General features: G+C 39.9%; 2 protein-coding genes across 3 annotated transcripts in view; one reads left to right on the top strand and one right to left on the bottom strand.

Moving 5' to 3' along the window:
- Positions 1–3,822: 3,822 nt before the first annotated feature.
- Positions 3,823–8,007, bottom strand: zgc:172182 (coiled-coil domain-containing protein 89). Its single transcript, XM_036574043.1, has 7 exons — positions 7,828–8,007; positions 5,730–6,202; positions 5,507–5,637; positions 5,287–5,423; positions 4,988–5,064; positions 4,152–4,251; positions 3,823–4,016 (listed from the first exon to the last, which is right to left on the bottom strand). The coding sequence occupies exons 1-7, from the start codon at positions 7,885–7,887 to the stop codon at positions 3,930–3,932; spliced, it is 1,065 nt and encodes a 354-aa protein (XP_036429936.1). The 5' UTR covers positions 7,888–8,007; the 3' UTR covers positions 3,823–3,929.
- A 5,273-nt stretch (positions 8,008–13,280) lies between these two features.
- Positions 13,281–24,051, top strand: part of lrp2a (low density lipoprotein receptor-related protein 2a) — a 78,295-nt gene continuing 67,524 nt past the window's right edge. Inside the window, exons 1-5 of one of the 2 annotated variants that reach the window (XM_036568896.1) lie at positions 13,281–13,500; positions 20,797–20,910; positions 22,477–22,599; positions 22,864–22,980; positions 23,448–23,558. In XM_036568896.1, coding sequence (XP_036424789.1) covers positions 13,332–13,500; positions 20,797–20,910; positions 22,477–22,599; positions 22,864–22,980; positions 23,448–23,558 — 634 coding nt within the window. In that variant the 5' untranslated portion in view covers positions 13,281–13,331. The remainder of the gene's footprint in view (positions 13,501–20,796; positions 20,911–22,476; positions 22,600–22,863; positions 22,981–23,447; positions 23,559–24,051) is intronic. The other variant, XM_036568906.1, reaches the window with a different exon arrangement.

A 24,051-nucleotide genomic window follows, 5' to 3' on the forward strand; every position in this document is an offset into this window, starting at 1 on the left:
GAACCAAATGTCAATGATTAAAATGTAAAAGTAAAATGTAGATTACTTTTCTCACATATACACTTACAATCATGTGGATAAGTTTGAACATCCCCCGTAAAATGATATGTTTTGTTGATATGTTTTGTGTATTTACTGCACAATTTCTATTGATTTGCCGTGTTTAACATATTGGAAAAAATAAAATATATAATATGCCATAATGTTTGCACAGGCGACATTTTATGTCCCCCCTCCCATAAGTTTAATTACAGCAATAACTATGTTCTCTGTAGAGGATGCTTTCTTATTTTTTTACTTAGAAAATCAACTACTTGAGTAAATGTAACTAGTTATTAACCACCTCTAGGAGTTCCTCTGTAAATTATAAAGTGTGAATGTCTTGAACTTCTTGGGCATTCTTCATACCATTCCAAAAGAGACACAGAACAGAACAGAATTTTCACTGTGATTTGTGTTACAAGAAAAGGTCTTGCTTTTTCTGACCTCTATAACACTTTACACTCAACGACGGACAGACTGACATAAGCAGTCTGGCTGCAGGCTGATAAATCATGTAACTGTGATAAATGGGTTAGTGTCAAAGCAGTTCAGAAATACCAATAAACCATATATAAATCTTACGCTACACTCTAGATTTTAAAGCACTCAGAAATACAAGGAATACAACAAACGCTGTCAATAATAACCTTTAATACAATGCCTTTTCAGTTTACATTGAAAAAAGTCACAGTAAACGTCTGATCCAGAGCAAATGTGCATTTGGAGGATATGATCACAGAAATCTTTCAAAGCATACATTTAAGGAAACTTGAACAATTCCAGCAATTCTAGTGTAAGACAGAAAGGGTCAGCAGGACAATTCTTAGCATTGCTGAGGAACAGATGGTCACAGAGGTGAGGTGGACTCGATGGCAATGAAATTTAGGGCCTTTAGAGTGACCAATGAGAGGTCAAATGAGTAAAGGGCAGGTGGAAAAGTCAGTTGCGCTGCAGAGGCAAACCTGCCTCAACTTGATGCAATATATGAAAGTGGGATAACTGCTGGACTAATATGCACTTAAAACAGCACAGGATTCCACACCTTACCTGTGACCTTTCAACGCCCTGCTGAAATACTCCTGGACAATAAAGTGTACATAGAATGAAAGCACAGAACATGAAATACTGACATGACTGAATATCAATTAAAAGAATAACACATATAAAGTGATTAGTTATTGAAGTTAGTACTAAGTGAATTGCTATTAAAGTTAGTATTAAGTGCCCAGAAATATCTGTTTAAAATTAACATTATTTCCTAGTATCTAAAATAAATATACCATAAAAGTGGCCAGAAGGAAAAAAGCATCCAGACACCCTGTTATAATTACCCAATTCAGCTACTTAAAGGTGCACCCACTGCTGACACAGATGTTCAAATGCACACACACAGCTTGTCTCATAGAATGGGACAATCCTGAGTGGCCACAGATGAGCCTAAGGTCACCATGCCTAATACTAGGTGGTTGGTTTGAGGGGTCTAAATCTAAAGTGGAACTGTGTTCCCTGGAGTGATGCAGCACTATGAGATGCACTGGAGTGACGTTTTTGATCCAGAACTGATGATTCGTCACTATGACCTCACTAATGCTCTTCGGCTGAATGCAACAAAATCCTCACAGCAAAGTTTCAACATCAAGTGTAAAGTCTTCCCAGAAGAATAGCTGTTACTGCAGCACAGGGTGGACAAACCCCCTATTAATACCCTTGATTTCAGAAGAAAGGTTGGTTGAGTAGTTGTCTACAACCTTTGGATATATAGTGTATATTGCCCGAATTGCAGGTGTGCTAGTCATAAGTATAGGGGAAAAAATGGGGGAAAGTCAGCAATCCTGACATCACATTGCCCACTGACAGAGGTACACAGACACAGAACAGACACATAATTCAGCACCAAAATGCACTGCACAACCGCTAACACATCCATTTAATACCTTGTTATTTTTTCTGCTTTTATTACAAAAATCAGACCTTAACCTAAATTCCCACCTAAAACCCAGAAATACAAATGCTACAAATATAGTGTCATTAAAAGTTCATATAGAAATTATATAAATGCAAAATGTATGAACAACAGAAAGGATCCAGAAGATGAGATTAAACACATTTCTAGGAAAATAGGTAGCCTTTAAAAAGCTCTCTGGCAGGATGCTGAGCATCCAGATGTTCCGCATAATAAAACATAAACGCGCAGACAAAATAACCACTTTACAGTTGACCGTATTCTCTGTCATTTGAGTTACCGGCTGTGTGTTAGACTGGAAATGACCCTGAAATTACTGAGCTGGACTGCCGTCTCTTAACAACTCAATTTTCCAATGTCAGAGAAGTACTATGATCTTCTGTTTGAACACGTTCATTTCTTTCCGCCAAACACACCTTGACACAGACTGACCCTACACATGTATATGTGTTTTCCCAAAACAATACATTGTCATTACTTTGTGGAAAAACAATTATGACAAACATGAAGTAGTACATTTTGAGCAGTATAGAGCAACTACTGAACCCAATTACTTTTCTATTTATCTTAAGCATATTAAGATATATGAAAAAAGATTTAATAGACCAGAGCAAATGTGGTGGTGATGCAAGAAGAATTTCATGAGCAGTTTGTAAGTTTGTATGTTTCCTGTGCTAGGACTTAAAATATAAATAATCTGAAATAATTTTTTACCTTATGTTTAGTGAGTGTGTTTGTTCTTTGACCTGCCCTGCATGACTTTCCTGAGCCCACTACCACTAAATGCCAAATTAAAATCATTCTCAGAATTCCTGAATTTACTTCCACTTTAATAACTGTTTTACAACCGGGTGCGTTTCCCTCTAGTGGAGAATGACAGGCGGTGCTGCAAAATTTGGACTAAACACTGTAATACTGCCTTTACAAATCTCCCTTTTTAACTGAGTCACATTCCTCCCTCACATTTCAAAATGACACATGCAAGGTTTTCTCATTTTAGTTGTTTTTTGAAGAGTTATCTGAGCAACAGAACACGAGAGAGAGTATACTATCGCAAATAACATAATGGCGGTGATTTTGTTGCAGGCACAAGCTGGGGGTGATACACACAGCCTTTTGTGTTCTACTGCTTATGTATGACACTTCTGCAAAATAAAGAGAAACAATAAAGCAAAAAAGCCCTGAGCATTGTATTAAATGTGGTTTAATACTTATAATTCCTTATGGCCAAAAAAAGTATTGGCATTTTGTGTTACAGATAGAGCTATAAAACCGTCACAATATCAGGTTCAGCTCAGATTTTTCAATGCTTGCCAGATTATCCTGAATGTCGTTTTGTTCCAGCCATTAAAACATTTTAGAACCCATCTTTTTGTTGAACAGTATTGTGTTCATTTCTGGACAATTCCAGTTTGTTCAGTTCTTCCTCTATCACAGCTGCTGACCGAAAGGCTCGTTTAGGGGCAAATACAACTAAAGTTTGTTTTTTTATGTGCTAAAGTAAAGAGAGTCATGACTCAGCAACTAGTGCTCAGTGGAATGATACAGTTTTTGAGAAAAATCGTGCTGCTATTTGTGATGAGGGCAGAACACAACACGATCAGACTGTGACATCAGAGCAAACTGCTGTATAACAATGCATGTGTGCAGTGCATTTATAAAGACATGTTCATATTTGTGTGACATACCGTAGCCTACCTCATGGCCATTTTGACAATCACTACAAAATAACTCCAAGAAAAAATGTTGCTTAATGCCTCATTTCATGCCTGCTGTCTTTCAAATGTGTTAAGAATGATGATTTTCTGTATGACTTCTGGCTTATAAAATGTAATTTTAATGACAACAAAATGAATCTCTTCTTTCAATGACATGGATGGATGAATCGGATGGATGAGCTGGATGGTTTGAGTGGATGGAGAAATCAGCTGATCATGTGGCGAAGTTTGGCATTTAACTCCTTTTCTTTTGCCAGCAAGTCGCTGCTGTGCTTTTTATACGCCTCAAAATCCTAAAAATGTAACATCACAACACAGAACACATAATTATAAGTCGGGCACACTGACAGAACTACTGAGACCTGTTTTCCATCTTGCCAGTTTAAGCAACTAACAGGTTTTTTTGTCCTCTTGTAAAATTAGCACACCTTCTTAAGATCACTGCATGTCTCCTCAGCTTCATTGAGAGCCTGCTGGAGCTCCTTCACTCTCAAATCTCCATTCACTGCAGCAGCTTCTCTCTCAAACCTGAAAAAGACAAGAAGATGCACTACAGATTGCTGTCCACACAGACTCCACTGTATTGAGTTTTGTGTAGTAATGGAATGATTTGGCTTAAAGGGGAATTCCACCAGTTTTTCAAAATGTCTGCATAGTTTATTTGTTCAAATGTAAACAAAGTCAATCACAGCGTTTTGATGTCAAATGGTGCATTGTAGAGAAAGGCACTGACTCTGATTGTGGTGATAGAATTCCTGCCTGATGCTTGTGACTCTGTTTTATGATACTTTTGAGACAAAGCTTTAGCCAAAAATTATTATAATTATTTTAATACATTCATACTGGAGAGGTACATGGCGGGTCAGAGTTCCTATAATAGAAACCTGAGTTCATGATGTTTACAACACATATACAGCCACCTTTATGAGTTTTTAGATGTATTTGAAAATAGAATATATTTGGGAAAAAAAAGCCACAACTTCATCTCAAAACTACTGTAAAACAACATCATAGGCATAAGGCTGTGTATTTGTAGACATTCTATGTAATAACTTACTCTGTGGTTCTAGTTCCTATCACCATCTTGTTGAAAACAATTCTGACTTTATTCTCTAGAACAAAGCACTTTGTTTGCATCTTAACAATTTAATTATGCAGAAATTTTGAAAAATGGGTGGAATGTCCCTTTAATGCCTGGCATTCCTAATTATAAAGAGTTAATATTTAAAAACTAGGTCAGTCCTGGTGTGTTTGAGATTCATACCTGTTCTCTGCATCCTGCCTAGCATTCTCTGCCTCCTGCTTCTTTCTTTCTAACTCTTGGATTTCCACTTGTTTATCCTGTAAGCAAGAGGAATCACATTCCCAATGTAATGTTCTGCATGTTATACATGTAACAAAATTCTATAATATTAATCTAGCTGTGCAGCTATTATAGTTATCAATCATATTCACTTTTGCAGTTGACTACACCAATGTTTCCTCAGCTGCATCATATTTTAAAGTTAAAATTGGGTTACTGATCTACTTTCATACTCTATCTAAGTTAAATGCAGGACTCACCTGTATAATTTTCCCTCTTTGCATGGACAGTTCCAGTAATTCATTTTTCTCTTTTAGAAGAGCTTCAAGTTTCTCCTGGCTTTCGGTTTCTTTCATCGTGTCTCTTTCATGACTTTGCCTGAGCTTCAGATCCATCTCTGGCAGAAGAAAGGAAACAGAATAAAGGTAAGCAATTGAGATGAAACAGAGCTGTACCTAGCTGACCCAAAGCTGACCATACCTGCACACATTTCTACTGCATTCTTCAGCTGTTTCTGAGTGTTGTGCAACTCGTCTTGCAATGATGCTTCTTTAATCTGATGGAGATTCATCAGCTCCTTTATCTTCATCTGGAAACCTGTTGTTTTATCCCTGTTGAGATAATAAAAAGAGTGTAGAAAAGGCCACACTCGCAATTGTTCTTCTCAGAATGACACTTTCAACAGTAACTGACTGATGCTTACTGATATTCTTTTTCTAAATGTCTGTGTTGCTCAGCCAGGTCTCTCAGCTCTTGGGTCAGCTTCAGAATGGTCTTTTCTTTCTCCTCCAGTTCTTTACTAAACAGTTTTTCATTCTCCTCTTGGAGTCTCTGGTTCTCTTTCAGCAGCTCTGCGTTCTGTTGTTTGTACTCATCTTTGAATTTGATCAGCTCTCTATGGTTGGCGGCGAGGTCCATGAACCTCTTCTCCAGCTGTTTGGATCTCTGTTGCTCATTTTCCAGCTCTGTCTGCACGTCAGCTCGCAGCTTTTCCAGCTCCGCGTTGATACGCTCCAGAGCCTGACAGCGAAGCAGCATCTCATCTGCTCGCTGCTTCAGAATGCAGATGAGACTGGACTGCTCGTCGATTCTGGACCTCAACATTTCTGCCTCACTTCTCTCCTCTTGGGAAAGCCCCCTCAGTTTATCCAGAGCTTGGTGGACGTCGTCCATGTCCTTACAGCCATAGTTGCAACAGAAACAGCAAAATTAGTAGTAATTTTACACAGCTTACTGCAAATTAATTTAGAATTTGAATAGTCAGTCTAATTCAGTGAGGCTATGCAAGATTTCCGTTATTCCTTTATAAAAAAAAAAAAAACTTTTTTAATGTAGGATGGTGAGCTGGTACTCATGTTTGAGTTTTCTGGTGTTTCAAGCAACTTAAAATTTTTGTATGTATAGCACTACTAATATAAATATTAGCAGACTAGAGTGTAATGTAAGTAGAAAACTTACATATAAAAATTAAAAATATTTGTGTAAAATAGTGATCTTATGAAAGAGTGCAGCTGAGCTATAACATACCCCTTGTTGTAATGTTTATAGCTTAACTGCAGTGGTTTATAAAATTGTATAGAGTTTGTTTTTTTTTTAAATGGAAAAAAACAACCTGTACTAGCATTCAAAAGTTTAACAACTTTGCATTTTTCAAATAATTCATTGGAAGCTGTGAAAAAAGAAATGTTCGATGTGTCCACAATGATGATGAAGAGAGAGCTGGGGATGGTTTCTTAATGTCTGAGAAAGCTGATTAAGAAATTATTATAAGTAAATAATTACAATACATTATTTATCTCATAACAACTTTTGGTAACACTTTATTAGGAGTGGTCCTTTGTAGATGATTAATAAACTCTTAACAGAGTATCACTAACACATTAACAACATGTCAGTGCAGTATATTTAGTGAATCATCTGAATACATTTAAGTAAATATTATGTAGATGGACTGCTGACACATTACTTACATTAAGTAGACATATTGTTAATATGTTACTTCCATTACACAAAACCTAAGTCTAACCCTGGCCCTAATCTTAACCCTAACCTTAACCTCAACCCAAAACCTAAACCCTCATATGTTTTTCATGTTACTGAGAGTCCGTTGAGCGTTTGTTTCATCTGAAAGGACCACTCAACATAAAGTGTCACCCAACTTTTTTGGTGTTAAAATATCTTGAAATGGGTTCCAGTCTACCTTACAGTATTTCAATATACACTGTATTCATTAAGTAATTAATGACATTTGATTCCAAACTTTTGACTGCTCCTGTATGTGGTATATAATCAGAGCTCTGTAGAAGCAAATCATTTTTAACATATCAAAATATTGAAAATCAAACCGAATCTTAAGCACAGAACTGAAAATCACAGAATATCGAACCTGAAAATATCGTCACACCCCTAACAGACACCTCTTTCCAATTGAAAAAAAAACACAAAAAACGCAGCATTATACAAGCTACTACACATCTGGCAGTTTGGAAGAAAAGAAGCTTTTTACAGAAAGATAAGGCAGATCGCACAGGGAAGTGAGAGGGATCGAGAGAGAGTGAAAATCTCTTTGTTGTAGATGGTTTGAACTGCACTGAAAAAGCTACGCAGGTCCTGGAGAACTGCATCGAGCAGCTGCAACAGCTGTTCATTTTTCCAGCACATTAACTACATCTCTGACCTGCTCAGCGTTCATTCAGCAGTGTACAGAGCAGCGAGCACCAAAACAGTGTTTATAATGTGAGCTTGTAGCTGAAAGCTTGTGAGAACACAGAATTCATGTTAGCCTGTTAACGCCACTGTACCTGTTTGGTGTCAATAATCATCGACTTGAGGTCTTTGGGACTTCTCTGAGGAGATGTCATGCTTTCTTTTTCTGGTTGCTCCGACGAAAACGGTAAAAAAAAGAAGTGAAATATGTGACGTCTTTGTTTAAAATCGCCGAGCGGTTGCTCCCATTTCTCAGCGTCAGCCTGTGGCGAGCTCCAAAGTTTCTCTGGTTGCTATAGGTTACAGAGATTTACACTGGCTCGCTGCGTCGTAAATCAGTGCTGCGCCTGTTGGGATGTAAACATGGCTGCGGCTGTGATTTATTAAAGATATGTATATGTTAAAATGTAAAACGGTCGCTCTATGTAACGTCACTAATGCTCAGTCGAAAGCATGTGAAATCAGCATTTTCTAGCCCGCTGTTCTTCCTCAGCGCCCGAAGAAGGAGTGCTGAGTCTCCAGAGTGGACCACTAGATGGCGCCGTTGCGTTTACTCAGAGCAAAAACAAGACAAGCGAAGAGTAATAATTGTATAGTCTAATTGCAATTAATAGTGTTCATTTTAATAGCCTAATCATTTTCAGGCATATCATTCATTTTTAATTAAATTAATCATTGCTATGATGTTTACCATATGCTATGTTTACTATGATGTTTACTATGCTATTGGTAAATAAACACATACAACAGGAACAAGACATATATACCTACATACATGCATACATACATACATACTTACATAGGCACATACATACATATATACATACATACATACATACATAAATACATACATACAGGTAATACCTGCAGTGTACTTTAGTAATAAATGTAGAGGATGGAGAAATACTATTGGTGAATAAACACTTCAAACAACAAGAACATATTGTTATTATTATTATTATTATTATTATTATTGTTGTTGTTGTTGTTGTTGCTCTTGTTGTTCTTCTTGTAGTCCTTTACAGTGGCCTAAAGGCACCTACATTAAAACAGTGCACAAAAACAGAGACAGAAATGACACATAACATGACATGCACACATATCATATTGTGAATTTCTAGACAAATGTAACCTTAAATATGATCAGATCTTCATTTAAGTCATAACAATAGATAAAGAGCACCCAAATGAAACAAATAATCAGAACCATTATATAGTATTCATCCATTTATTGAATGAAGTGATTAAACATTAGATGTCCTTGTTGGCAAAAGTGTGTGACCCTCTAGAATTATCAGTTTGGTAGTGGAATTGGAAGTGATAATCAAGGACAGGAGGTTCAATTGGAAGACAGTCAGGTGTGAGTGTGGCTGACCCTATCCCATTTAAAAACATCAACCTGAGTCTTTACCATAAAAGTCTGGTCTTTACCACACACATTGGTTAGTGCATGCCATTTCTCTCTCAAACGAGATTTCTGAGCAAAACTATTTGACAATGCTTATTAGACTGGAAAAGGTTCCAGAACTATTTATGACATGTTAGGACTTCACTGATGCACTATCATGCAACAGGTGTACACATTTAGAACATTCAACACCATTATTACCCTTTCCAGGAGTGGTAATTGAGCAAAATGACTTAGAGACTAAAATGTAGAATACTCTGGGAGATCACAAAGAACCCCAGGGTAACATCTAAGGATCTGCAGGCCTCTCTGACACAGGGCTAATGCCAGTGTTCACGAGTCCACAATCGTGCAAACACTGAACAAGAATAGTGGCAGTATTATGGCTTGGGGCTGTTTTGCTGCTATTGGACTAGGACAGCTACCATCATTTGATAGAGCTATGAATTCTGGGTGGTATCAAGAAATTCTAAAAGAGAATGTTAGGGTGTCTATCTGTGAACTGAAGCTGAACAGAAAGTGGGTCCTGCAGAAGGACAACAACCCTAAACACACCAGTTAGCAGAGGTGGGAACAAGTCACTAAGTTGCAAGTAACAGGTAAGTCTCAAGTCTTGACACTCAAGTCCCGAGTCAAGTCCCAAGTCGAGACAGTCGAGTCTCGATTCAAGTCCTGAGTCAGTACAGGCAAGTCTCAAGTCGAGTCCCAAGTCAAAAGTTCTAATCTTGAACAAGTCAGTATGCATTCTTAAGCTAATTTCAGGCCATAACACTAAATAATGGTAACAGTAAAACAGCCTTTTAATGACAGCATGTTAGCAATGTATGGCTGTATATATATATATATTTTTTTTTCAATTTTTTAACCTTCCAACTAAAATACAAAATCCATGGTACACAGATAACCATGACAGGCATACTGTGTACACACAGAATAGTGCAATTACACATGAAAATAATTTGAAAAGTACTAGTGACCTTAAATAATAATGAAAAAAAAATGTATATATATATATATATATATATATATATATATTTATTTATTTATTTATGGGGGGGTGGGGGGAACAATGGGTGCACAGAATTAAAACAAAAACTAGCTCAGCACTAAACTAGTTCAGCCAACTAAAAACAGCTGGTTGTTTGAATTGAATTTAGATGTAAACAGAAACCAAAATGACAGAACTGAACAAAATTTACAGAAAAGAAAGCAAAATGAAGGTGAATGTACGAAGCAGATTTTGACTTACATACATACATCATCTAAACCGCTTATCCTTCTGGGTCGCGGTGGGGTGCTGGAGCCTATCCCAGCTGTCATTGGGCGGAAGGCAGGATACACCCTGGACAGGTCACCAGTCCATCGCAGGGCAGACAGACAGACATACACAGTCACACACACTCACACCTAGGGGCAATTTAGCGTGTCCAATCAGCCTGACTGCATGTTTTTGGAGTGGGAGGAAACCGGAGTACCCGGAGGAAACCCACGCAGACACGGGGAGAACATGCAAACTCCACACAGAAATGACCCTGGTCGCCCGGCCGGGAATCGAACCCCGGCCATTCTTGTTGTGAGGCGACAGCGCTACCCACTGCGCCACCGTGCCGCCCCAGATTTTGACTTTTTTCTTCTTATTCGAATTTTCCATTCCACCTTAAATGGTGCAGCAGTTATGTTCCGGCGCCTAGCTGCTGTACCATTATAGGTGAAATGACAAATTCTAAAATGAAGCTTGCAAATAACAAGTCAACTTAAGCATCGTGGTGAATGTTGCACTTGTTTTACCTGCAGAAGCTGTTAAAATTGGTCAAATACATAGAGCTGTGTTTCTTTTGTTTTGATATAATGAGGAAAATGGTCAGTTTGCCTGGTGAGTTTCTCCAGTAAGACTGCAGTTTAAGTGCTGAATGAGGGTGCATTGATGGAGGCGAACCTGAACTCTAACACTCTAATGCCCCACTGTGCTTGTGCTCCTTGAGCATAAGCACAGTGACAGACATCTGACGACATTGCGGTTTATTCAGTTTATTATTCAGGTTTATTTCAGCAGGAAACAAATCTATTCACATGAAAGTAACTGACTCTGTAGCAGCCAGTCAGACATGACTCTCCACGTGTCTTCCATTTTGAGTCTCAAGTCTTTCCGGGTTTTAAGGCTGAAGTCCAAGTCAAAGTCCGAGTCATTGGTATTGAAGTCAAAGTCTTTCTCGATTTTCTCGAGTGGAGTCAAATTCGTGAGTCAGACTCAAGTCCACACCACTGCCAGTTAGTCTACAAAGAATGGTTAAAGCAGAAGAAATGTTGCATTTTGGAAGAGCTTAGTGAAAGTCCAGACCTTAATTCAGTACATATTTGGCAGAAACTAAGGTGTGGCATTCATGCAAGAGGGCCACCAACATAACAGAGTTGAAGCAGTTCCATATAGAGGAATGGGCCCAGATTCCTTGAAGTCAATGTGCAGGGCTGATCAACATTTATACGAACCGTTTGGTTTAAGTATACACACTTCTATGCACCAGTACACTTCTTTGTCTCTAGTATATTCTGTATATATTGTCTATTATCTATTTATTGTTTCGTGTTTTTGTATTTTTTTAGGTATACATTCTATCATCCTAGTAATACATGTGCACTGTCCATACACAGATAAAGACATATGTGTACGTACTTACATACAAACATAAACATACACACATCTAGTGATTCTAGTAGTCCAGTGGCTCTCATCAACCCACATTTTTTTACATTTTCCTGGCTCTAACTCACCTGACTGAGCTCATGAAGAGCTATTGAGTTGAGTCTGGTGTTTTAGAGCTGGGAAAGCACAAACATGTGCTGGACAAGGATTGAGAACCACTGCAGTAGACCATTTGCCTGTCCACTGCCTGATGACCTGTGAATGTTCAGAGTTTAGGTTGGTTACAGTCAAAAGTGTGCTTAAAGTGCCTTTCTTCAGTTTTACATACCTTAAGATGTTTGGCTATTGGTTCTTCAAATACTGCTCTCTGAAAGAAATACATTGTGCATTTGAAGTTGTTGAATTTTGTTTGTGGTGGTCCTTTGTCTTTGGAATAATGCTAACCTATGCTATATGTCCAAAAGTTTGTAGACACCTGCTCATCCAAAGTTTCTTTCAAAAGATTGTCTCTTTGCAGCTGTAACAGCCTCTATCCTTTTGGCAAGGCTTTACACTAGATGTTGGAACATGGCTGTAAGAATTTGCTTTCAGCCACGAGAGGTTAGGTACTGATGTTGGATAATCAGTTCTGGATCACAAATATCACCCTAACTCATCCCAGCTGAGTTGGTGCTCCATCACTCCAGAGAACTCAGTTTCACTTCACAGTGAACTTAGGCTCATGTGCAGCTGCTCCAGCATCCCATTCAATTGGCAATGCTTTTCTATGGACTTCAACTGCATAACCAAACCTAAACCTGATCAGATTTTGTTATAGTCAAAGATCTGTCTGCTAACTTTGCTGCTGGAAGTTTAATTTCTGAGTTAACTCCAGAAGAGGTATTCAAAGATACAGCCTGTAGGCAAACTTATGCTGTGAAATCATAAATTAGAAAACATAAATTGTCCCTTAGACAGACTCTGATACTCTTCATAAAAATATAACACACCAACATATGAATTAAAAAGTGACAATGTATTTGCAATTTACCTAATCAATCAAGAAAGACTGCTCTTTGACTCAGCTTTGAACAACTGTAGATTCAAACAACTATAGATTTAAACAAACAAACAAAAAACAGTATTTTTGGAGGCGTAGCACCTCATGGAACTCATGCACTCACTCACATTTAGCAGGCTAAAAATTATTCACAAGGGGGCGCCATTAGCAGCCAAACAGCCTTTGATGTTTCATAAGAGCAGTGCTTCACACTAGTGACACTGTGTATCCTTGGTAAACACACAGTTTTGTCAAATTGTTATAATAACAATTATATACTAAATATATAAAGAAAAAACAAATTGTGCACACATACATTCAAAACAAACAAATAAATAAATATAAGGACAATTAAAGAGAGAGAGAGAGAGAGAGAGAGAGAGAGAGAGAGAGAGAGAGAGAGCAGTCATTAGGCAGTGATCTGTGGGTGCCAGCTCAGGATTTGATCCCAGGAGCCGGAGGTGGGGGGAGTGTGAATGTGAGTCTAAGCTTTTAGTAAACGCCCTTTTCCATGAGGCCGGACACAGAGAGGGAGAGGCGAGCGCTGAGAGCATCTCAGTCCCAGCAGCTCCATCCGGCCGCTACAGCAGGGGCTGCACAGCGCACCAACATGCAGCCAGCACTGCTCGGCACACTCGCGGTTCTGCTAACTTTCTGCGTTCTACACTGTAATTGTCAAGGTAAGTTCAGAGTGTTTCCCTCCTCTCCCTCACAGTTATATCTGCGTAGCCAGTAGCCTGAGTTTACTCGGTGTTTAATGCTGTAATGCTGGAGTCTGCAATAACAATAGATGTTCATATTAAAGATGCTCTCGTATAATGATTTTAACTGAATTGTATTACATGCCATCACACCGCTAAAGGATGTGGCCTATGTGGCCCAGTTAGAGCATCTAAAATTAATCATTTGCCTTATCAATCCGTGTAGATAGACTGGCCTGCTAAATAAAGACACTTGTCACTTAAATTCGATGGAGTTTTTCAAGCAGCGCTCGTCCAGTATCAGAGACTTTAAATAACACCGTGTGCTATTACACCGTTAGAAACACTGAAGGAGCCTAATGGGGATATAAAAAGTCCTATTTAACAACTAAATTGCAGTGCTCCACATACTGGAATCTGTTTCCCAAAATGCACTTGTTACCGTGTACTTTTGTATACCTCAAAATCAAAAGTAGCTACTTCGAGATGTTTTGAAACGAAAAATTCATTCTCATCTCACATACCGTCTTTGTATCGTTTCGAATCAGAATTGTTCCTTAATCTGGCGCACAAAAGCCTGCCTGCCTCAGACAGACCTGAAGTTCTCTCGGGCCGCTGTCCAATCGGCCGTACTTGTGTTCTAAGTACATAGCACATAGCAAGTGCGTGCTTGCATTTTAGCTAGCTTCTTTCTGGCCTAGAACTCTGGAATGTTCTAGGTAGAACGCTCAAGGTGTTTGTGCAATTGAGCGTCAAGAATTCTGAGCCTTGTGCTACGAACTCGAGCACGCACTTGCTAAGGGTTCTACCTAGGACGCAAGTGCGCTTATTGGAGCGCGTCCCTCAGCAACTTTTGCCTGAGCTTTGCCGTTGCTAAGCAACCGGGGCGAGCATGTGACGAGCAGACAATCTCTCGACCCAGAGCTACGGGTACAAAGCTAATTCAAAGCAATTTTAACGCTTTGCTTAGTTTAAAACGAGACCAAACAGCTTCATGCCTTCCAGAGACTGATTATAGGAACTGCGAAGCTCGTTTGGGTGTCTTGTAGTCGCTTGTAGGTTGTCAACCTCGAACGTTCTGGTGCGAAATGCTGCTAGACCTGGCGAGGCTCTCGGATTGTAATCTGCTTTCTTTTTTGCTCAACCCTTAGTATGTAAGCTCCTTAGTGTGAATCAAGCCACTAATTACACTGCAGCTGCCGTTCAGGGCGACCATTACTGCCTCGTGGAAGTATGGGACAGGGAAAGGGGGTGCACTGCAGTGACCACCTGTTTAAAAACAAGTTTTTTAATTAAAGAAGTAAAAGCTGTTTTGTACTGACATGTACTCAGAAGTTGTACAGACCTAAGATTGTGAGTGCTGAGCAGTAAGTTTATTTTGTCTTGGACCTTGGTCGTGTTTACTCAAGTGATCTGTTGCAATTCAGCAAGATTACTGCTTTCATTTAGTAGATCCATTTCGTGAGGTCGGCACCTGATATTTACGTAGGCTACGTACGTTTTCATATTTGTGCAGAAATCCAGGCTACCCTACGTTAACCCCTAGAACAGCCTCGCAGTAATGTCCTTGAATGGAAGTCAAAATGTAGCCCCCACACAAACTCTTGGATTACTGTCTCATTCAGGCCAGGATCTGCAGGGTGTTGCCTTTAGGAATGAACACAGATCAATATTGCTGTGTTTGCCTCAAACTTTAAATTTGTGGCTGTGGCCATGGTTGATCTCCTCAGAAATGTGAGCCAGGAATGGGTTCTTTTAATCCAGCTTTATTCAGCATGTGTTTGAGAGGAAATGACCAAAAGGGCCCTGATGGAGGAGGACAGGTTACTTTCCCTAATCCACTGAGCCCTGCTTCCGCCAGGTCCCTCAGGGTTTCAGCTTCAGACCTGCTTTCTGCCAGGGGGCAAAGGTCTTAGGAGACGCAATGCAGTGCAGGTTTGATCATTGAAAATAATGAGTTATCTGTCACATTTTGAAACTGATTGTGCGTGCTTTTGAGACTGAGCAGGTGTTTTTAACGTGCCTGAGTTGGCACAAATATCGCACATGTCACGTTATATAGGGTTGATAATTGACTTCCTTGCATAAATGCTGGTTGTTGCTTAATGATGTCTGTCAGGGTTAGTTGAACATCTGTGGCAAATTTGATGATGGAGGCATTTTAACACTGAGTTAGTCTTTTGTATGTCCAAATAAGTGCTGAATATGTAAGCTGTTAACGGTCCAGCTAATAATAGTCAAGCTTGTTAGATATTTGTTTTTGTGCTTGTAAGTGAATCACCTCTCAGTGATTAATCTGATTCTATTGCACAACTGCAAACTCATAGACCCTAAAGTTTATTTGTAAATCCTGAGCACTGGACAAACGTTTCTTGAAAATTGTCACCGATCCGCTTTCCCAATTGACCATGACCTGCACAAACTGATGCATGGCTGTCTGAGCAGCTCTGAGGACTCTGCGATATTTGATGATAGTTTATGATTTTTGCATGCTCCCTACAGGGAACGTACTTATGTGCATTCTACTTTCTTTGGATAGCCCCCAATACATTATCTATGGCTGCTCAAATTACTAACAAACTCTCTGGTTCAGCTTAGTTGATGGTACCTAGATTAGGTTTAGTACCAGGTGAGGGTTATGTTTAGGTTTTAGCTGAATGTTAAATGTTGAATGTAATATAACCATCCACAAAACATCAACAGTAAGCTATCTAAACGAAGTGTTACCCAGTCCTCTAAAATGCTTACACGATAGCAATCAATTATTTTAGATGCAAACTTGAATCAATAGATAAACTTTTCCCATGATTGTATTAATTGTCTGTTTTATTTGTTGTTTCAAGTGATGCTAATTGTTGCAATGTTGTGTTGTAAGGCATTACGGAAAGAGCAAGTTAAACAATCACCAATGACGTCTGTATTTCAAACACTGAAGAAAAAATTTCAAATCTCTTTTCTTGTTTTACACGTGCTCCTAAAACCTCACACATGCGGCAGACCTTTTCCGGTATAAATCCTTGAGCAACAGTATTGCTGCATTAGAAATACGAACAGAAGTTAACACAGTTGGCACTAATAAAGGCTTCTAATCCTCCTGACTGTAAACGGCACCCTTAGCGGCACCTATGCAACTCCCATGCAGACAAATTTCCTCAGTGCACCTTTTATATTATGCTACACTGTATGTTTTAAGGAACAGTGAATATAATTAATTCATGACAAGTGACTGACAATACATGCACTTCATTTTGATTTGAATGGACTCCATCAGTATCAGTACTTTTTTCCTTTGTTGCTTTTCTATTTCTCAATTTGAAGATGTTAAAGAGCTTATTGATTTGTAATTTTGATTTTCTCCTCCATTTCTTTTCCATAGAAGGCCGGCATATACATTTATTAGGGTAGAAATTGTCCAAATAAAGGTGGAACTAAGTGGAACATGCATGTTTCTTTTTCTGTAAATTGCTTCTGATAAGTCCTTCATGAACATTTCTAGAGAAAGTCAGCAGAGTATGGCTTAATAGACGGCCTCACTCCAGTTTTGCCTCCTCTCTACTTTCCGTCCATGCCAAACCCCTTCAGTGTACCACTGGCTCTTTTCTCTGCTTTCAATGTATCTGCGAGAGCCAAAGTCAGTTGTTAAGCAATTGACTGCATTCTGCCGCGTCCATTTCCATATGAAACAGGCAGCAGCCCTCTGCTCTGACAGCAAGGCTGGCCCTGACGCTCCGTGCTGCCAGTCTTCCCCCCAACACATTCACTCAGGCTGCTGGGACGCACCAAAACAAGGCGGCATTGATGAAAGAGGCAGCACCTCTCCCATGGCCCCCACAATGCTAGAATGAGATGTTGTGGGGGATAGTGGCTGGCAAGTGCCGTTTTGAGGTGTCTTTTTTTTGGAGGGAGGAGGGCTAGAAGGATGGAGGAGGTTGGGCCAAGGGGGCCTCTGTTAGGCTTTCTTTTTTTGCGCAGGAAGCTCTACTGTATTCCTCCATTCTGTTATCCATCTCCATAGGCTCCTTTGGCGTGCTGACACTTTCAGTTATAGGGCTGCAGCCCAGCCAGCCGGGCCATTGTGCCATTGTGATTTCACAGTGGGGTCTAAGCCTTTGGGAGGCTTCATTCTAATGAAAATTCCTCCACTGCTGCCCTTTGTGGGCTGGTGGTGGGGCGTCCCCCTTATCTTTCCCCTCAGATAGTTTTGGGGATTCTCGCCTGCTGTGGGTTTAAGTTGGCTAATTAGAAAAGACATGGTCTGAAAAAAGGAAGAGGGGGAGTGCAAAAAAAAAAAAGAAAAGAAAACACTAAACCAAACAGCCTGAGCAAAGACATTAATGAAGGGAAAAAAAACCCACATTCCCCTTTAACAGGACGAAAGTCCATTTGCATAATACAAGCCACTCTCCACACAATGGCCACTGAGACAATCATGTTGGTGTTCTCTGTTATTGTTGTCATTCATGCAGTCTTGAGTTCCATTTTTAATTCCTGAATTAAGATGTCCGGATAGAATCCTTCTGAAGCCCCCTCAGGAGATGACTGGGATGACTGTGAGTGAGGGGTTAATTTTCCTAAGGAAGGAACAGCTCGACACAGGATAGTGCTGTTCAAAAAGCCCACTTCACTTTGCCTGTCACCTTTCCCAGAACCGATACTGTCAGGAAACACTGGCTTTACTCTGAAAGCCTCTGCAGATAGGTTTCTGTCTTGGCAAAGGTTGGTTGAAGCTGTTAACCTAATGTATAGCACACTGAGGTCAGGCATATGCTTACTGTTTCTGAAGGAGCTCAGTAACACCCGTACTTTCAGCTTGGAGTTTAACATTTTAAATGGAAGATAGTGGTCAGTAATGGATTGTAGTGTTATACAATCAAGAATCAAATGGATTTTGATGTACCATCTATGACCTAAATGTAAAAAAAACCTTCTCATTCTGTCTTCTATTGTGTGAGGCTCATATTCCTTACTTGCTGGCAGGATGGTTAAATCCAGTTGTGCGACTTGTGTCTGTGAGTGTGTCCTGCTCCCCCAATACTGTATGTGCCAATTGTCTACCTGTGCGTTACAGACGCTGCCGAAACCTCCGGGATCATGTCCTCCTAACAAAGACTGCCTTTGAGCAAGCGGAGGAGCAATTTTATCATTAGTAAACTGAGCAGGAAAAAGGCTGGCTTCCCAATTGGCTGCTGAAGGAGTTAAATTGGAAGTCCATTTGGTTGGCACGCTTTAAAAGTGCTGGGTTTGGTGTGGCCTTGTTAATGTGAGTCGGGACCTCTAGATATGAGAAGGCCATCACTGTGCTTTTAGTGCAGTAGCCCAGGCACTGACCCCACAGCCTGCTACCGTAGGATGGGATCTATCTTTAAAGGCAGAAAGAAGATTTGAGAAAATGATAGATCATTTTTTTTTTTTTGCTGTGGTTGTTTTTAATATTTGAAGTTCACAGGCTAATTGTAGCATCTTTCTGGGCTTTATAGTTTTCACTAGAAGTTTACCTAGTTAGTACAAGTGCATCTCCTGCTCCTTAAAAAAAGGCATTATTTGTATTATAACAAAGAGACGCTGAGCTGTGCCAGTTGAATGACCAGAATCTTTCTTAGGATTTTTCAGCTAAGTTGCTGGGAGGCTAAATGTCAAACGCTGACCTAACAGAGTAGTCTAACTCTAAATGTTTCCCTTTGGCTGCTCTTACCACACTCAACCTCAAACATACCACACTCACACTTCACTTCGGCAGGTTTCAGTGTTGTCATGCTTTTCAAAGCTTTTGACAGCAGTGCTCTTGAGATGCAATTAATTTGTTAAATAACAATATCACTGATAAGATGACAGTGAATGAAATTTCAAATAACTTTAAGCATCCTTTCCTTCTCTTTAAGTTTAACCTTTATTTTGTCTAAGATTTTAAGGGTTGCAGGACATGGAGTCAGCTGTGAACTTCCTTTTCCGCCTTCTAAGCTTGCAAGCTAATAATGGCACCAGTGGGTCATTAAATTCAAAACTGCCCACAAGAATAAAGTTAATTTTTCATGTTAAAGTTTACGGTAGCACTTATAGTTATGGAAAGGCCTAAAGGCCTTCTCATAGACACAAGATTGAGATTTTTTTCAAGTTATTTATCTGTTTTCAACTCTATATTTGGGCCTACTTTGATAGCTGCTTCTGTTTATTTGGTCAGTGTCTTTTTCTCACAATATCTGCCATGCATATGACCAGAGACAGAGAGGGTATGTTTAAAGGTATCCAGTGATAAGACACACTCACACGCTCACCCACCATCCCTAGCCCTTTAGCCACCTCCCTCCACCTTGCATCTCCCTCTGGCTTTTGGAATTTGGGTGTAAGGGCTGTGGTACCACCCGGTACCACTATTTATCCCAATTACATTTCTGACAAGGAACAGCATGCACCATTAATCAGAGTGTCAGTGAGAGACAATCAGAATCGCGCATTCCGTTTTTTTGCGGCGGCCCCGTCGGAGGTTCTCTCCGGCTGAACTATGCTGCCCCAGTCGATATCTCGCCGAGCGCGGCGGGGAAGGTACAGGGGTGGTACCTTATCTCCTGAGATGCCACTCAGAGGCAGAGATCAAAAGGAGGGATTGGGAAGAGAGAAGCGAGGGTTGTGTAAGTGTCTGCTGGTTGGCTGGCACGCTCTGCTCCGCTGCCTGTCAATGCTCTTAACTATGTGCTTCATCAATAGCAGCCTTCACCTCCACATACACTTAAAGAGCATGGCTGTGTTTGCATAAGAGGAGTGAAGAGTGCTATTCATTTTCAGAATGTATGATAATGAGAGGGAAAGATGTGTAGGCGCTGCTGACATAGGTCTGCTCGTGAGCAGTGCGTATCACAAGGGTACCTTTCAAATCCAAATGAACTCATTTGCATTTTGCGTTCTGATGTGTTTTCATAGTGACTCAGTTTTGTTGATGTTTAGCTTTTGTAGTTGGACAGTGATTTTTTTTCTAAATAAAGTAGCATATCACCTCATGGGAATACCCTAAGGCTGATGTAGGTGTGCATGTGCACGCCACAGGGGTGCCTTTCAAATTCAACACCAACTCATCATTTGCATTTTGCATACTATTATTTGCTGGTAATGAGTCAATTAGTTCAGCCTTTGTAAAGTGTAGTGAAAGTTTCTGCTTGGAGCAGCTTATAACCTTAAGACTTTGAACTGTTTTTTGTAATGTAGTTTAGAAAAGTGTGGTCCCACTGTTAACTGCAAAACAATAGCCAGCAAGTTGAGGTGCTCTTGTTTCTGGCTGTACAGGCTTGGGGTGTGAGCCGGGCCAGTTCCGCTGTGCGACAGGCAGGTGTATCCCGGCAGGCTGGCGCTGTGATGGCATTGCAGACTGCACAGATGACTCAGATGAGAGTGGCTGCCGTGAGTAAAACTCTCTCTCAGTCCTGCTATCACAAGCACTGACTCACTCTAACAAATACTGATGTAATGGATATGTCTGGATCTTGTTTAAAGCTGATAAGAAGTAAAAATGAGATACAGTGGGAAATGTTTTATTATCTACACCAGGATTGTTCAGTAGACAGACAGTGTGCCAAATAGGTTGGTTGGTGTGAATTCAAGAAGGCTGTTTTATCTGAAAGGTTATCCTAGTTTGTTTAAGAGATGCAGCTCATGAAAAATCAAATGTGCTATAAGGAGCAAATTTATCTTGAAAGTGACAGGTCAGCCAGAAATCAAACTGACACAGTTTTTCTCTTAGTCTGTCAGCCAAGGCATATTTGTTGTTTAAAAATTTTACACTGAAAATGGTCAAAAATGAACTTGCAGCGCTGCACAGTTTCAAATATTCACTGCCCCTACGCACCTGATTCAGCTCATCAGCTGGTTATCAAGCTGCTTTATCTGAAAAGGTATTCTTTGTTGAAGCAATGCATCTCACGGATTGAAAAATCAAATGCATCATAAAGAGCATAGCTCAAAACACACTCAAATTAAACAAAACAAAATTTAATATTAAAACACAACATTAAAGTGATATGTTGACCAAGAAATCCAATAGGCCCAGCTTTCCTCTTACCCCAGATGAAAAATCGATCAACCAAGGCATATTTGGTGTTTAAAGTCTGCTTCTTCAAGATACATAGAAAATGGACAGTATTGGACAGAAGACTGGATAGAATTCAGGCTTCAGTATGGCTGTTTTTGGCTATGCAATATACTTTTGTTCATTTTTATAGCCCAGTGTTTCTTAATCCTGCTCCTGTGAACCCATAGAACTACACACTTTCAACTATTGCCCTTTATGAGCTGGATCAGGTGTTTTGGGGCAGTTATTATAGATAACAGTATGTAATACAGTGTCAGAAAACAACATAAGTCTATTTGAGATTATCTACCATCCAGCATAGTTTCAGGTAAGAGTTTAATTAGTGGTTGGCGATATGGCAAAAATGTCATATTGTGATATGATTTTTTCATTCAACATTTCACATAATGTGCCACACAATTAGTCCAGTTAAACAGGACTAATTATGTTCTCTTTACACAAAGCATGCATTTGGTCAGAGTTCTTTAAGTACTGATGAAATCCACAATATGTTCAGAGAAGCATATTGTTTATCATGATACTATAATTTGTTAGGATAATGATTAAATATGGTCACACTCTAAGTATAATGCAGCTTGCACAAAGCTAACCTGCGGCCTATAAGCTTCCAATGCTTCTTAGATGCATTACCCTCGTAGCTCAAGTGCAAAATGTAAGAACCAAACTTTGGACACCAAAGGAGACATTTTTAATATGTTTTGGCAGACACCATGTTTTGGCAGTTCGGCTGCATTTGGGGTAAAAGGAAACTTTGATTTTTGGCCAAATGAGATTTTTGGCCAAACTGTCGATTTTAACCTCTTAAAGAAGAATCCCTGTGTGTGGTTTATTTCTGCTCTTATGAGTTTGTTCATTAAGCTGGCTCACTGTTCTTTCAGCCCAATCGACCTGTGATGCGGGTCAGTTCCAGTGTCTGAGTGATGGCGAGTGCATTCCAGAACCCTGGCTGTGTGATGATGAGGAGGACTGTGAAGATGGTTCAGATGAAAGACAGCACTGCCGTACGTCCACTCTCTCTCCCTCTCTTTCTTTCACCTCCTCCACATCATGCATCTCGCCCTTTTTCTCTATCTCGTTTTTTTCATCTTTTTACACAACCTGTTAAGTCCAAATGTTTTCTTGATCATTAGTAATGTAAAAACGTGTAATTTCCTTCATGTAGGTGAAACACGATAGGCCCAGTGTGTGGGCTACAGGCTGCATGTCTAAGATGAGGACCACCCAGCACATATATATTAAAAATGTCTCCCTTGATCTCTCTGCAGCTGGCAGAACTTGCTCCAGCACACAGTTCAGCTGCACTAATGGGGCCTGCATCCCAGGGGAGTACAGGTGTGACCATCTACCTGACTGTTCAGACGGGGCGGATGAGAGAAACTGCCGTAAGTCAGCCGTCAGTGTGTATGTGTGCACACATTGTTGGGCAGGTTGATGCACCCCCACCAACTCCCACTACAGGCTTCTGTGGCATTTTAATCAATTTGTAAGATTAAGAGGCTCGTTGACTGACAGAAATGGCCACAATATGCTTCTTGTTGTCAGAAATTGATTGCAGATTCCTTGGTGGATTAGCGTGAAACGTCGTTCAGCTACTATTCCATTATTAAGCGAAAGTTCTAGGCACACACTACTGCACGGCACATATTTATACACTCACTTACGTTAGACTTTAATGGTGTATCAATCCTATTTTTCTATTGAGGACTCATCTTGATACCTTTCCTTTTGGAAAAAAAACATCCCGCCTGTTCAGTATATTCCATATGTAGCAGTATCTTATTACAGAGTAATTTTATTTAATTGAATGAGTGAGTGATGGCTGGACTCTTTTTCTCTCTCTCTTCCTCAGACTACCCTGAGTGCTCAGAGCTGAGGTGTGCAAACGGGGCGTGCTACAACACAAGCCAGCACTGTGACCAGGTGCTCAACTGCCGAGACGGCTCAGATGAGGCCAACTGCAGTGAGTGTCTGTCGCTGGCAGGGAATACATACTGCCTTTACCCTTCACAATGCATCCCAGTGCAAACCTCCAGCTTAGTTCCCAATGTCAGACTACTTTGGTGTAAGCACAGTAATGATGCTGCTGCACTAAAAAAGTAATGCATTGAATTTACTCAGTTCTAATGTCTATATGATTTCCACATGACTGCAATAGATTACATCAGCACAATCATTGCCAAAAGTGAGTAAATGAAGAGACAAGAGAGAGTTGATTTGATATATTTTACTCATGTGGAAATGATTTAGTCATTTAGTCATAGCGACTTGCAAACAGTAGAAGCTGAAGTGATGCAAATTACTGACATTTACTGCTGGGATCTATAACCTAAGACACAAGAGCCATGCTAAGCTTGATTTAGTTGAATAAATACAGGTGTAGATTTGTGGAGAATTAAGTGCATTTTTGTAAATAAATAAATAAACAAAGTAATACAACACAGAGGTAAAGTGCA

The sequence above is a fragment of the Colossoma macropomum genome, unplaced genomic scaffold, assembly GCF_904425465.1.
Source record: "Colossoma macropomum unplaced genomic scaffold, Colossoma_macropomum, whole genome shotgun sequence".
In the NCBI taxonomy this organism is placed as follows: domain Eukaryota; kingdom Metazoa; phylum Chordata; class Actinopteri; order Characiformes; family Serrasalmidae; genus Colossoma; species Colossoma macropomum.